The 13,882-nt window shown below is 42.2% G+C and overlaps 1 protein-coding gene across 3 annotated transcripts in view; it reads right to left on the reverse strand.

Moving 5' to 3' along the window:
* COL6A6 (collagen type VI alpha 6 chain) overlaps nt 1–13,882 on the reverse strand; it is a 177,092-nt gene that overhangs the window by 38,890 nt on the left and 124,320 nt on the right. For all 3 annotated transcript variants that reach the window (XM_027549059.1, XM_027549043.1, XM_027549052.1), the window contains exons 24-27: nt 7,584–7,646; nt 3,356–3,418; nt 2,465–2,515; nt 606–641 (exon numbers count right to left, since the gene is read on the reverse strand). In XM_027549059.1, coding sequence (XP_027404860.1) covers nt 606–641; nt 2,465–2,515; nt 3,356–3,418; nt 7,584–7,646 — 213 coding nt within the window. The remainder of the gene's footprint in view (nt 1–605; nt 642–2,464; nt 2,516–3,355; nt 3,419–7,583; nt 7,647–13,882) is intronic.

A 13,882-nucleotide genomic window follows, 5' to 3' on the forward strand; every position in this document is an offset into this window, starting at 1 on the left:
ACATATGCTTTTATCTTTAATAGCCTTCTGTGAAGTGTCTTTGCCCTGATAACCCCATTTTCTGATTCTCAGCACAGCCCCCTGGAGTCTCACTGTTTTATTTCTCTGTTTCTCCAGATGGAACACAGCCTCCTTGGAGATACGGACCGTGCTTTTTACTTTGTCCCCTGATCCTATCACAGGAGCTGGCATTTACTGAGCTCAGTCAGTGTTTCCAGTCGGAGTGGAAGCCTTAAGCTAGAGGACATCATGGCTAAACTTATTACCTGAAGGTGACTTACAAACACATTAGGAGAACTGAGGCAAGTGAGATCAGGTAATTCTGGTTTTTCTCACATTTTACTTCCCTTTGGGCAAAGAAGAAAATACATATGGTAGAGGGGGAGGAGGACACGTGAGGAGAAAAATATGGATGATTTCTTCCTAGTGAATTAAAAAGCTAGAAATAAAAGATTATTTTTAAAAGCCTGCTTCTTTCTTTTCCCCTTGCTCCATAAAGATTTCTTTTTATTCATTTATAATTAATTTTTCTTCTTTTGTCCTATAACACATTTCATAAACCCAGGAGCATCTCTGATCTCTAGTTAGCATAAAGTACACAGTACCTTAGGTCCGATTTCTCCAGGGAATCCTTCTTGCCCCTATAATTGAGAAAATTAATATATGCACATATCACTGGCGTCGGTTTACATTGACTTTAATTTTGCCTGCTGCCTTATTTATTTTAAATGCCTCTGAACCAACAAAGGGCCAAAACAAACTGTACTGCATGGTCTGAGACACTAACTCCGGTCTCTAAATTAAACTATTGACCGGTCTCACCAAAACATCATGACAACCTAAGATCAATGGGTAAAACGTACACCTTGGCTCTCCTTCAAATGTAGACATTCAACAGGACAGCTGGTGATCTGACCGTGTGTTTCTGAAACAGTGTTCTTAAACTGGATTTCAACTTTGAGGGAGAAATTGGGGAAGCCTGCAGACTAAATCTGATCGTTTGGTTTCTGGTGCTCTGTTTACCTTACTTTGGCCACAGGCTATAGTTGTAAATGTATGATAATCCTAACTTGATGAAAAAAGTATTTTATTTAAGATAATGTTTGTTTTCTGACATTAAAAGTAATATCTCCTCAAATATATTTAAAATAATAAAAAGACAGAAAGAAGAAAGTTCACCCAAATTTCACTTCCCAGAACCATTACTATAAAGTTTTTGCCATATTTTATTTAATCTTTTAAAAATGCATTTTAGCACAGTTAGGATACATTTTTTTTTCTTATTACCTTTTGATTTTTACTTGACATTGTCACCTAAGTTCTATGTATTATGTATAAAAGCATTCACATTCATTTTAAAGCGCGGCTAATATTTCAGTGGCTTCACTGGTGGCTCAGATGGTAAAGAATCTGCCTGTAATGCAGGAGACTCGGGTTCGATCCCTGAGTCAGGAAGATCCCTTAGAGAAGGGAATGGCTACTCACTCCAGTATTCTTGCCTGGAGAATTCTCATGGACAGAGGAGACTGGAGGGTCACAGTTCATGGGGTTTCAACTGAGCTTAGTCACAACTGAGCAACTAACACTTTCAATATTCCAGGGCTATTAGCCACTCAATAGTTCCACTTTTATCAAATACTAAGGCTACTTTCCATGAAAATTTCACTGGAAATCCTTCATTCATTAGGGTTTTTTAAAAAGAAATTTTAGCTTTTGGGGGTTTGTTTATCCTTCTAGACAGCCTCTTACATCATTCTCATTGGGATTTCACTTGAAATTACATTGATCCTTGTAATATTTTAGACTTTCCAACAAGTATTTGTTATGTCTCCAATTACTTAAATTTTATATCCCAGTAATTTTTGTTTTAGGTCTTGAATATTTTTGTAGAAAGGATATTCTTAACTATATTATGTTTTTATGGGTGTTACTATGATTTCTAAGTGGTTATTGTTGGTATATAGCAATCACTGCTTTGGGTAAAGTTATCTGTCTTACTTCCAGCACTGAAGTATTCAGTGACAATGTTAAGTTAAAATTCTCATATAAAGTTATGAGGTTTAATCTTAAAATTACTGCTTGGCCCATTGCGTTAGGAAAGGCCCTGGAGAACTCCTCACAAACAGTTAGAGTAAACATATTCAGAGGACATATTTTGGAATATGTCTACAGCCTCCCTCAGGCTCTAGATTAGATGACGTGTTCAAGCTGGAACCAGTCAGCCCCTGAATACGCATCTCTGCAAAGAACTGAAAATTAATTTCGAGTTTCAATTGTTGCATGCCCCTTAAACTATCAAGTGTTTTCCTACTGTATTCTCCATAAGATATCATCAAATAAATGATCAAAATCTATCTCCAAAGATCTAAGGCTACCTTATTCGCTCCTTTTTTTCCTCTTAAATGCGGCCCAAAACAGCAACAACAGAATTGAAAGTGACCGGCTTTCAGGCGACGCGTCTTACCTTTGCTCCTCTGCTTCCAACACTCCCATAAGCTGGGTTGCCGTCATCACCCTGCAAGAAGAAGCAATTATTTACAAACACCCCCAACTGCAGATGCAGATAGGCTTCTTCACAAGAGAACTAGACAGACAGTTTTTTGTTTTGCTTAGGAAAAATCAAGCAGCAGGAGTCTCCCTCGGGGACAGGCCACTGACATAGTGACGCTCAACGGAACTCTCAGTAGCAAATGCAGACAAGGCATTGTCACTTAGTCTCACTTGTCTCATCATAAAGGAAAAATCATAATTACACCTGCGAATCGTGTTCTGAGAATGAAATGAGAAAACTTCAGATGTATAATAATCTTAATAAAAGAAGGCAGAAGTGTTATCTCTCCTGGGTAACATTTGTATTTATATAGAGATATACCTTATATCTGAAGCATTTCAGTTTGCTGGATAAAAGAAAGATCTAAGTGTCTGGGTATTGGCTGCTGCTGGATCCTTGTACAGGCCTCAGTGAGAAGCCCCTAGCATGGGTGGAAGGGTGGACTGGGTTTCCCATGAAGGGGTTTGGGTGAGACGAAAGTGTGGAAGCAGGTTGGAGGATGTCAAGCACAGGCTTTGTCCCTTTTGTCATTTGGCTTTAAGAGTACCCTTGCCCAGGATGCTTGGGACCTGGGAAGTTGTCATTTGGAAAAGCTGGCCAAGACGAAGATGAAATCTCAATTGCTAGAAAGTTCTACAACTAGATTGGGCTGTTATCTTCATCACACTCTTTAGAGAACCACTCTAAAGACTTTAGAGACTCAAAGTGAGAGAAAGTGAAGGGCCCTTCTTCTCACATCAAGAGATACCTATCGAACTAAAAAGAGTCCAAGAGCCAGATCAAAAGTAGGAATAAAACGCAAACCGGCAAGCCTCGAGGACCCCGAAGACCAATGGCTCCCTTTATCCCCAGATCGCCAGGTTCTCCCTGTCAAACAGAAAAATGACATCTGTCTTCATTAGGTTGCTTTTGTAAAGGACATTAGAAATGATGGAACTAAGACAAGAATTTTCAATTGCATCCATGACCATGGGTTTGTGGCTGGGACTGAGTTTGTAAGCAATTCAACAGGCGCTGCTGGTGGTGAGTGAAGTCTCCTCCGTTGATAAATGAAGCCCTGGCAAGTCTGACATATTGTTTGGTACAAGTTGCCATCTTAGCAACTCGGGGCCATGAGCCGCACCCACGGAAATGTCTTACCATGAGTCAAAGGGCCGGCTCTGGACAGTTTTAAAAATTAACAAAGCTGTTCTCTGTGAGGAGCCGTACAAATGATCTGGATGCTGCAGAAACTGACCTATTAATCAAGTTTTAATCAAGATAACCAAGATAGCACGACATGACTGGCAACAGTTTCTGACTTCTGACTAGTAGCATGTCTACTGTGGGTTATAAATCAGTCTCAGTCTCACACTGAGGAAATATAGCTACTTGGGAAAGTTAACATAGGTTTACAAAAGCAGGTTAACTCCTTTTTGTGAAAAAAAAAAAAAAAAGCTTTTAAAATCTCAATTTTAAATTTACAGAAATGTTGTGAAGGCAGTATAAAGAGTTCCTATACAGGCCACATCTAGCCTCCCCTATTGGTAACTTCACATTAATTACATTCGTAGGGAATATTTGTCAGAACAAACCCATGGATATTAAATCATTCTTATTAATAAAAGGAAAGGAAATTTCGTTGCACAGTCATGTCTGACTCTGCGATTCCATGGACTGTAGCCCACCAAGCTCCTCTGTCCGTGGGATTCTCCAGGCAAGAAGTCTGGAGTGGGTTGCCATTCCCTTCTCCAGGGGATCTTCCTGACCCAGGGATCGAACCTGGGTATCCTGCACTGCAGGCAGATTCTTTACCAACTGAGCTACTAGGGAAGCCACAAGTCCATACTTTATTCATATTCCCTTAGTTTTTACCACCAAATCTCCTTTTCCAGTCCCAGGATCCCATGTCTCCGTAGGTTCCTCTAGATGGGGACGGTTTATCTGATTTTCTGGTTTCTGATGATCTTGACAGTTTTGAGGAGTACTGATCACGTATTTTGCAGAATGTCCCTCAATTGGAGTTTGATGTTTTCCTCATGATTATGCTATGTTTTATGAGTTTGGGGAGAAAAGACCCATAGTGAGAGAAAGTGAAGGGTCCTTCTTCTCACATCAGCAGTGTATCCTGTCAACATGGCTGACACTGTTGACCTTGGCCATCTGGCTGAGGAAGGTTTGGCTAAGTTTCTCCACTGTCTCGTTATTCTCCTTTCCCTTTCCAAGAGAGTGGAAGTGTGCGCAGCCCACACTGAAGGAGTGGTGAACTCATTGTTACGATTAGAAAGACCACACAGTACGTGTGAGGGGTCCAAATGGGCAAGTGTCCACCAACACCGATCCCTGGAGGGGCACAGAGACTAGGGCTTCATGGAAGGGTGGCGGAAGACCCCCCGCCTTGCAGACTTTCTTCCAGGGCAGTGGCCCCCAAAGTGCGCTCTGGAAGCCACCTGCCTCCCATATACCTAGAGTCCACACGCCAAAGGAAATCCCTGGATCCCACTGGTGGCGGTCTCTGATGGTGGAGCCCAGGGATATGGCTTTATGAATACACTTCTCTGCTGATTCTTACACACACTGAAGTTTGATGCCATCTGCTTGAAGATAGGGAGACAAAGGAAGCCATAAGGCTTGTTCAAGATCACTTTGTTACTGGTTACAGCCAGACACCAAGCCTGGGATAAACTGGCAGGTTGGTTGCTCCCCTGGGAACTTGAGCTTAATGGAATAAGACAGGAGTAAGTGTCTGGGGCTCATCTCAGACTTGGAGAACTTGATCCACCTTGAGGTTCCCAAGGGATTTGGGCTGGCATTGAGGGCACTTGCCTCCCAAATTCTTGCCCCTCCCATTCAAAAATCTCTCTTACTAACAGTGATATTCTTTGGCACAACTACCCTGCTGCTATCTATCTCCTTGCACATTTCTACACTCTTATCTACATCCAGCTCTAGGTCCCTCCATCTCTGCCTACCTCTGTCTTGGTCTCTTCCGTCACACCCTATGGAGTGCCTTCATTTCACACTCAAACCTTCTCTATACGCCCATGATGTCTGCACACATGCATCCTCACTGTAGGACAAACTGAGTTTTTCCGGAGACACCACTTCCCCTGCAGCCCTCTCCAGGGTAAGAAGGCACCATCATATCTGTTCCAAACTTTCCTCTCCAGACCGTTATTGCTATGCCGCATCTCTAGTAATCCCTTTCGGAGCTGATTATCTTTGTCACCGATGGATCTCATTTCATCCTGCGATCAGCTGTCTTTGTGACCCTCAACTGCTGGCTCCATCATGTCTGCCTTACTGGGGTCTCCATCCCATACATGCTGTTTAGTCCTATGCAGCTGGCCAACTGCTACACTTTGGAATCTATTCTTAGGTGCATCTTGGCCACCAGAAGTGGTGGCTTCTCTAGTCCTTTCCTCCTTACCTACTTGATGCCAGCTGAGGCTCCCAGCTCCTCCAAGACTCTCCTTCTCAGCATCCAGTGTGCTTCTTTGCCCTCCTTTCCAATGATTCCTTTTCTGCCTCTTCTTACCCTTCTTACAAAGAGTCATCACCAGAGCCTTTTTTAAATTCCAATGATTCTGAAACCTGCATCTTCAGTCAGTCTTAGACTCTCTGCTCCACCCACAGACCAAGGGGTTTCCCTCACTCTTTTGCCCACTCTGCCTTTCCCGCTTCTGAGATGGGGTTCCCACTCAAGTCGGGGGCCAGAGTCGCCCAGCCCTCTCCTCTGTGTCTCCATCCCCTCCTGGGAAAGCTCCACAGGCCCCTCCCGAGTCCCTCCTGGCCCCACCCTGTCAGGTCACCCAGTCTCGCTTGTCTTGGAGCCTGTGGGGGCCAGCACTCCTCCTAGCTTACAATCTCTCCATCTTCAAAATATTCCCACACTGAGTTGCCTATTTAGAAGCTTCCAAACCCGACTGTGTTCACACGTGCTGATCACAACCTGTAAATAACACTGTACTGGCTGCCTAGTCAGTCAGTCACGACAGACTTTCCTGTTCTTTGTGGTCCCCCAGGAGGATAATTTCACCCCCCAAACACTTGCTCGTGGCGTTTTTCCAGTCTTGTGTTTTATTTATTTCTTCAATATTTGTTGAAGTACTTCTATGAACACTGAGTTTAGACTTCTTGTTCAGTCCCTTATCCCTATGTCATAGGTTCTTGCTCTTATAATTTTATTTCATTTCTCTATTTTTGGCTGTGCTGGGTCTTCATGGCCACCCTGGCGATTCTCTAGTTGCGGCACACAGGCTTCTCATTGCAGCGGCTTCTCTTACTGTGAAGCATGGGCTCTGGGCACAGGGGCTTCAGTAGTGTGGCTCCCAGGCTCTAGAGCACAGGCTCAGTAGTCATGGTGCTTGGGCTTAGTTGCTCCGTGGTATGTAGGCTCTCCCTGGATCAGGGATGGAACCCATGTCTCCCGCATTGGCAGGTGGATTCTTCACCTCTGAACCACCAGAGAACCATCATAGATTCTTGTCTTGAACATTCTGTCAATTTTGTGGTGTTGATTCTGTCATATTCATCACCTCACAACCCAGAAATTCTTTCATTAAACAGATATTTTCTAAGCGCTTATGAGATGCCAGGTACTATTCAAAGCTCTAGGGATGCATCAGTGAGCAAAACAAAGACCTCTGCCCTTTTGGAGCTGACGTCAGTCCAGCTGAGGGCCAGCACAGTGACATTGTCTTTAAAGGTATTCAGCAAATGTTCGTATGAATGGAGGATAGAAATAAAAGAAGAGAAGGAAGGGGTGGGGGTGGAGAAAGGACGAAGGGCTGTCCTAGAAGAGTCCCCCTTCCTTGAGATTCTCAGATTGGGTGTAGCCCCTCATGAGCTGAGGCTGAGCTGGATTCCCTGACCTCAGCTGGGTCCACACCCAAGTCCTTAGATGTTGCTGGCTCTCTAAGAATCAAGCCAGGGTACAGGGGCAATGAGATATGTTCTCTTCTGTGTTGAAAGGGCTTTGGCTAATATAACCAGACACATTTCCCTTGAGAAGAAAACCTCAGCTTTCATGGGTGTAAAGAATGTGACCTACTTTATTTCCTTGGCTTCCCAAACGGCCTTGACTCCCTGCCTCTCCTGCTGGTCCTGGAAGCCCCTGAAATAAAAGAAGGATTGCAAATATAGCAGAACATAAAGCAACTTTCCTTGAAACCCTCTGTATCTCTTCTAAGAGGAAAATGAACCACAGATGGAGAAAGAGTTACAGCTTTATTGACTCCTGCTCTGGAAAAAAGTACCACGACTGTCAAATGAAGACTAGTAAATAAAAGAAAATTAATCAAGTAATTCAGACCAGATGTGGCCTAAATGACTGTGTTTCCCGGGGAGTCTTCTCTTCCAAAGAGATTTTGGGTTCTCAGTGTTTTGCTGTTAGAGCAGATGTTGTCAAAATGTCTAACATTGAAGAAGGCATTCCAGATGACATTTGCCTAGAAGTGTATTCTCCCTCGTTCCTCGTTTTGAAAAAGCGTGTTGTTGTTGTTAAGGTAAACTTATCTTTGTTTGTAAATAATATGATTAGTATGATAGAAAACTCAAGAGACTTTACCATAAACAATTAACACTCATAAGACATGTCCAGGTGGTACAAGATAAACATTCTGACATTTTCTTCTCTTAGATAAATCAGAAGAGTAAACCAAAATAAATTTCCATTTACCAATAAGAGAAAAAAAGCTGCAAAATACTCAGGATAAATTTAACAACAAAGATAAAAGATCTACATAAAGTTTTAAGATTTTCTTGACAAACAAAATAGCAAAACAAACAAATAAGCATACTATGTGTCAATACGGAGAATCTATTTGATGTGATAGAAGTCTCTTCAGTATTCTAGAAAGCATGCATGCTTTCTTTTTTAATTAATTAATTTATTTTAATTGGAGGATGATTACTTTACAATATTGTGGTGGTTTTTGCCACACATCAGCATGAATCACCCACGGGTGCACATGTGCCCCCATCCTGAAACCCCCTCCCACCTCCCTCCCCACCCCATCCCTCAGGGTGGTCCCAGTGCACTGGCTTTGAGTGCCCTGCTTCATGCATTGAATTTTCCTGGTCATCTGTTTTCCATATGGTAATATACATGTTCCAGTGCTGTTCTCTCAAATCATCCCACCCTCGCCTTCTCCCACTGAGTCCAAAAGTCTGTTCTTTACATCTGTGTCTCTTTTGCTGCCTTGCATATACGATCATCATTCCTGTCTTTCTAAATTCCATGTATAAGCATTAATATACTGTATTGGTTTTTCTCTTTCTGATTTACCTCACTCTGTATAATATGCTCCAGTTTCATCCACCTCATTAGAAGAGACTCAAATGTGTTCTTTTTTACAGGTGAGTGATACTCCATTGTGTATATGTACCACAGCTTTCTTATCCATTCGTCTGCTGATGGACATCTAGGTTGCTTCCATATCCTACCTATCGTAAACAATGAACATTGGGGTACACATGTCTCTTTCAATTCTGGTTTCCTCGGTGTGTATGCCCAGCAGTGGGATTGCTGGGTCATATGGCAGTTCTCTTTCCAGTTTTTTAAGGAACCTCCACACTGTTCTCCATAGTGGCTGTACTAGTTTGCATTCCCACCAACAGTGTAAGAGAAATATATAATGGAGAAAAAGAAGATCTCTTTAACAAATGGTGCTGGGAAAACTGGTCAACCATGCATAAAACAATGAAGCCAGGACGCTTTCTAACATCGTACACAAAAATAAACTCAAAATGGATTAAAGATTTAAATGTAAGATCAGAAGCTATAAAACTGTAGAGGAAAACATAGGCAGAACACTCTCTGACATAAATCACAGCAAGATTCTTTAGGATCCACCTCCCAGTGTAATGGAAACAAAACCAAAAATAAACAAATGGGATCTAGTTAAACTTAAAAACTTTTGCACAATGAAGGAACTAGGTGAACAACATCAAGTTGTTCACAACAAGGTGAAAAGGCAGCCTTCGGACTGGGAGAAAATAACAGCAGATGAAGCAACTGACAAAGAACTACTCTCCAAAATGTACAAGCAGCTCATGCAGCTCAATACCAGAAAAACGAACAACCCAATCGAAAAGTGGGCAAAGAACTGAACAGACATTCTCCAAAGAAGACAGATGGCTAACAAACACAAGACAAGATGCTCAACATCACTTATCATTAAAGAAATGCAAATCAAAACCACAATGAGGTATCACCTCACGCAGCCGGTCAGAATGACTGCCATCAAAAAGTCCTCAAACAATAAAGGCTGGAGAGGGTGTGGAGAGAAGCACACTTTGTTGGAACAGCTTTAGAGCGAAACATTCGAAGATCCCAACTCAGAGCAGCCCAACTGCCTTCCTATGTTATTGACACTTGAGATTGAATTTTTCCTTGGGGATTTCCAAACATATGGCAACAGAAATCTCTTTTGTTTAAACTGTTTACAGGTACTTGTAAATAATCCAAACACCAGTGAATTGGAGTCATTTTCCCATTTTTTGCATGGCTACTATAATTTAAAAATAAACAAACCAAATCTGTGTAATAAGCATGATTCTTAGTAAGTTAATTTTGTTCAAGATGAAAAAACTAACATTAACTTTTCATCATTTAAAGAATTAGAGATTTGATAAGATGGACATAAAAAATTTCCTAATAGGAAAGACTGCTGAACAACGAATTGGTTACTAGGGAAGATAATAATAGTTTTCCTACAACCCCAAAACAGGGAGAGTCTCAATTTCTTCACCCTCCGTGGCTCTTATTCCTTTCCCTTCTAACTTACTTCCACCGCTGCATGGAGTTCCCATGACCTGTGTGTTCAATCCAGTTGACTTTATAATGTTTTTATCTTATTGAATTTAATACTGTGTCCTTTGAAGCTTTTCCATTAACTTCCGTAACACCCAGTTACCATGGTTTTCCTGTCTCCTCTCTGCTTCCTTCTCAGTAACCACTGAAGACCCCCTTTCTATTGGCCTCGTAAGTCTCCATGTACCCAGGGCTCCTCTGATCTTAATTTTTTTACTTCATCTGCTATTCCTGAGTGACAGCCCCATAGATTCACATACCACTTCCATAAAATGATCCTAAATATACGATTCTGGTCCAAACCACTCAACTGGCCAGCAGATTCGTCTATTAAGATGCCTATTGGGTATTTCTGGAGAAGGAAATGGCAATCCAGCATTCTTGCCTGGAAAATCCCATGGACGGGGGATCCCTGGTAGGCTGTAGTCCATGGGGTTGCAAAGAGTTGGGAACAACTCAGCAACTAAATAATAACATAAAAATTGATTACCAGAGATAGTTATATTTACCACCGACCACGCTCAGTCTATTCTTTTCATAAGGAATGTTGCCACCCTGACTTCCCTTGAAACCCAGGTCAGAGACCTAAGAATCATCCTAGACCCCTCCCTATAGATCATCTTTCAAAGCCATTCAGCCACAAGTCCTACAGATTCTATTTCCTTTCTCTAGCCATCTCTCTTCCATTCCCAAGGCCATCACCTACTTTCAGGCCCTTCTTGAATTCTCACCCCAATTCCCAGCTTCCCTAAATGTAGCCTGGCCTTGCTCTAATCCATTCTCCTTTCTTTCTCCCTTTTGATTTAAAATGTCAGGCTGATGACACTCTCACTTTGTCTGAAATTCTGAATTCTTAAGTAAGTTTCACAATAAAGCTGAAGATCTTTATTGATATGTAAAATTCCTCAAAATGTGGCTATTGCATGCCTGTGCACTGATCAGTCATTCTATGGTCATGCTCGTCAAACCATGTGAAGTTCTCAAATTCTTGTTGTCTTACGGCTCCACACTTAGGCAAGTTGTTACTTTAGCTGTTCCATTTTCTGTCTAGGGAGAGGTACAATCTCCCTTTCCTGAAAAAATCTTACTTTTAGTATCACTTTTTCAGGAAGATCTGAATCCCCTGGATGAATTGGACCTCATAATTGTCCCACAGATACTTCTACTCTGTATGTAGTTGTTCATTTATTTCTCTCATCCACTAGATTCCAGCCTGTACACTCCTTGAAGGAAGGGACATGTCTTATTGACTTTGTATTTCTGGAACTTAGTATTGTATGTAGAACCAATCGGTCCACCCATCCATGCCTCTATCTATCCATCCACTTATCCAAGAATGGTCCCCAAGAGGGATGAAATAGTGTGCTTAACTTGTTGGTTTTCCATATGAAATTTGCATGTATTTCACATGGACATGAAAGATACTTCTAAAGTAGAGTTTTTATTTTTCCTTGACAATAGGGATATATTAGAAGTCTTATTTAAGAGCTCATTTTTTGTGTGTTTCCCCTAGACATAAAGAGCTCTGTGAGACAAAGCAGGCTTCTCAGAGCTACTCATGTATAGTCCCTACAAGCACACACAAGCACAATGGCAGATTATCCTGTTTGAAAGTCATCCAAAGTAAAAAAGGTTTCTTGGATGGATGGATGGGTGGGTGGGTGGAACTGGACAGATTTGTAATTAGAACATCAGAAAACCTGATTCTATTTCCTAGGCTGGATCACACAAACTGGGCTCTGTGACTGCTTGAGTGGGGCTCAAGCTTCAGTGGATTATCACCCAGATATGTTACCTACTCAAATACTGCTGATCGTAAAAGGGACATGTTTCTAAAGGAAAGAAGGAAAATTCCCTGTGACTCCCAAGATATGGAGTCAAAAAACTGACTTGATCTGAGATGAAGAGCAGCTGTGGAGAATACAGAGGTGCCCAGAGCATCAGGCCTACTGGACATGAGTTGGAGCAAGCTCTGAGAGTTGGTGATGGACAGGGAAGTTTGGCGTGCTGAAGTCCATGGGGTCGCAAAGAGTTGGACACGACTGAGTGAACTAAACTGAACTGAAAAGGAAAGGACATTGGTTAGAGGTCAAGTCTCCATCGGCTTTGCTCTAATGGTGGGCTTTTATTGAGCATTTATTTTGTGCAAGGCATTGTACTGAAAGGTATATATTCTTTGCAGCTCCATGGACTGTAGCCCTCCAGGCTCTTCTGTCCATGGAATTCTCTAGGCAAGAATACTGGAGTGGGTAGCCATTCCCTTCTCCAGGATATTTATATATAGACTTATCCAACCCTCACAACAACACAATGAGATACATGTTGTTAACACCATTTTGCCAGTTAAAAACAGAGTCTCAAAGCACTTAACCCCACATCACTCAGTTAATAAGAGGATGAGATGGGAACTGAACTCAATTCTGTCTCTAGAGACTGAACTCCCAGCCACTGTGTCTTCTGTCCTGAGGCCCATGTTTCAGAGAGGATTTCAAAACTGACCATACATGTACCATCTGAGATTGGAGTTTTAAAAATGTGAATCTCTAAACTTGATGCAGGAGGCTGGGACAGATCTAACCTCCAAAATGGGCGATCTAACAGGTTAGAGAGATCTAACCTCCAACTCTGACACAGAGTCCTTGGCAATCACAACCGCTTAAGTGAGGATAGAAAGGAGATGCTTAGAGCTTAAATGTTGTTTTTTCTTTTTTTAACGTCTTAAGTAGCATCTTATCAGAAAGGGTTGCACTAGGAGTTTGGGATAAATGGCTGGGACGCTGCCAAGAACACCTTGACTTTGGATAGGCTATGACAGGGCAGGGGAAGAAGACATGGGTCCTTTCCACACTGAAAAGAAATCTGTCTCACTATTTTTATGGGGGGAAAATTCTTTCTACACTCACAACCAGCAGATATCAGGCCGGGATGGACTACCTCAAGGAGATAAAATTCTCAGCTTCTGAAAGAGCCAGATATGAGCTAAGTCTGAGAAAATGAAAATCAAGAGACCAGCAAGGGGAGGGTTAATGCAAAAACAAACACCGAGACACCCGAGAAGATGCTGACCTGGACAGTCCTAGTCTAGGAGACGGCCCCCGAGCTCAACTGCTGATCTTTCTTCGTATACCCTACACTCCATGCACATTGAACCATTTATGGCTTCCCCAATTCACCATGATCTCTTTTTGCACAACATAGTTCCTTTCCCATGCCTGGCTCTCCCTTGGTCACCTGGAAAACACCTCCTTATCCTATAAAAGCTAAGCCACTGTCCTCCTCCTTCAACTCCACCCTCTCTCCCACCACTCTATCCCCTGGGTATAATTCTATTTTAACATTCAGCATGTCACATCTCAACGATGTGTTTGCACGAGTTTCCTTTATGAGATTGGGAGCATCTGAGGCTAGGGTCTGTGTTTATCTCAGCCTTTATTTCACTATAGGGCCTGACACACAGGAAGTGTGCGTCGGTACTTGTTCGTCAAGTGAGTGAAAGAAATGGTCGATGAGCCAACCTAGATTACACAGACTGATGA

Source organism: Bos indicus x Bos taurus, chromosome 1 (genome assembly GCF_003369695.1).
Source record: "Bos indicus x Bos taurus breed Angus x Brahman F1 hybrid chromosome 1, Bos_hybrid_MaternalHap_v2.0, whole genome shotgun sequence".
In the NCBI taxonomy this organism is placed as follows: Eukaryota; Metazoa; Chordata; class Mammalia; order Artiodactyla; family Bovidae; genus Bos; species Bos indicus x Bos taurus.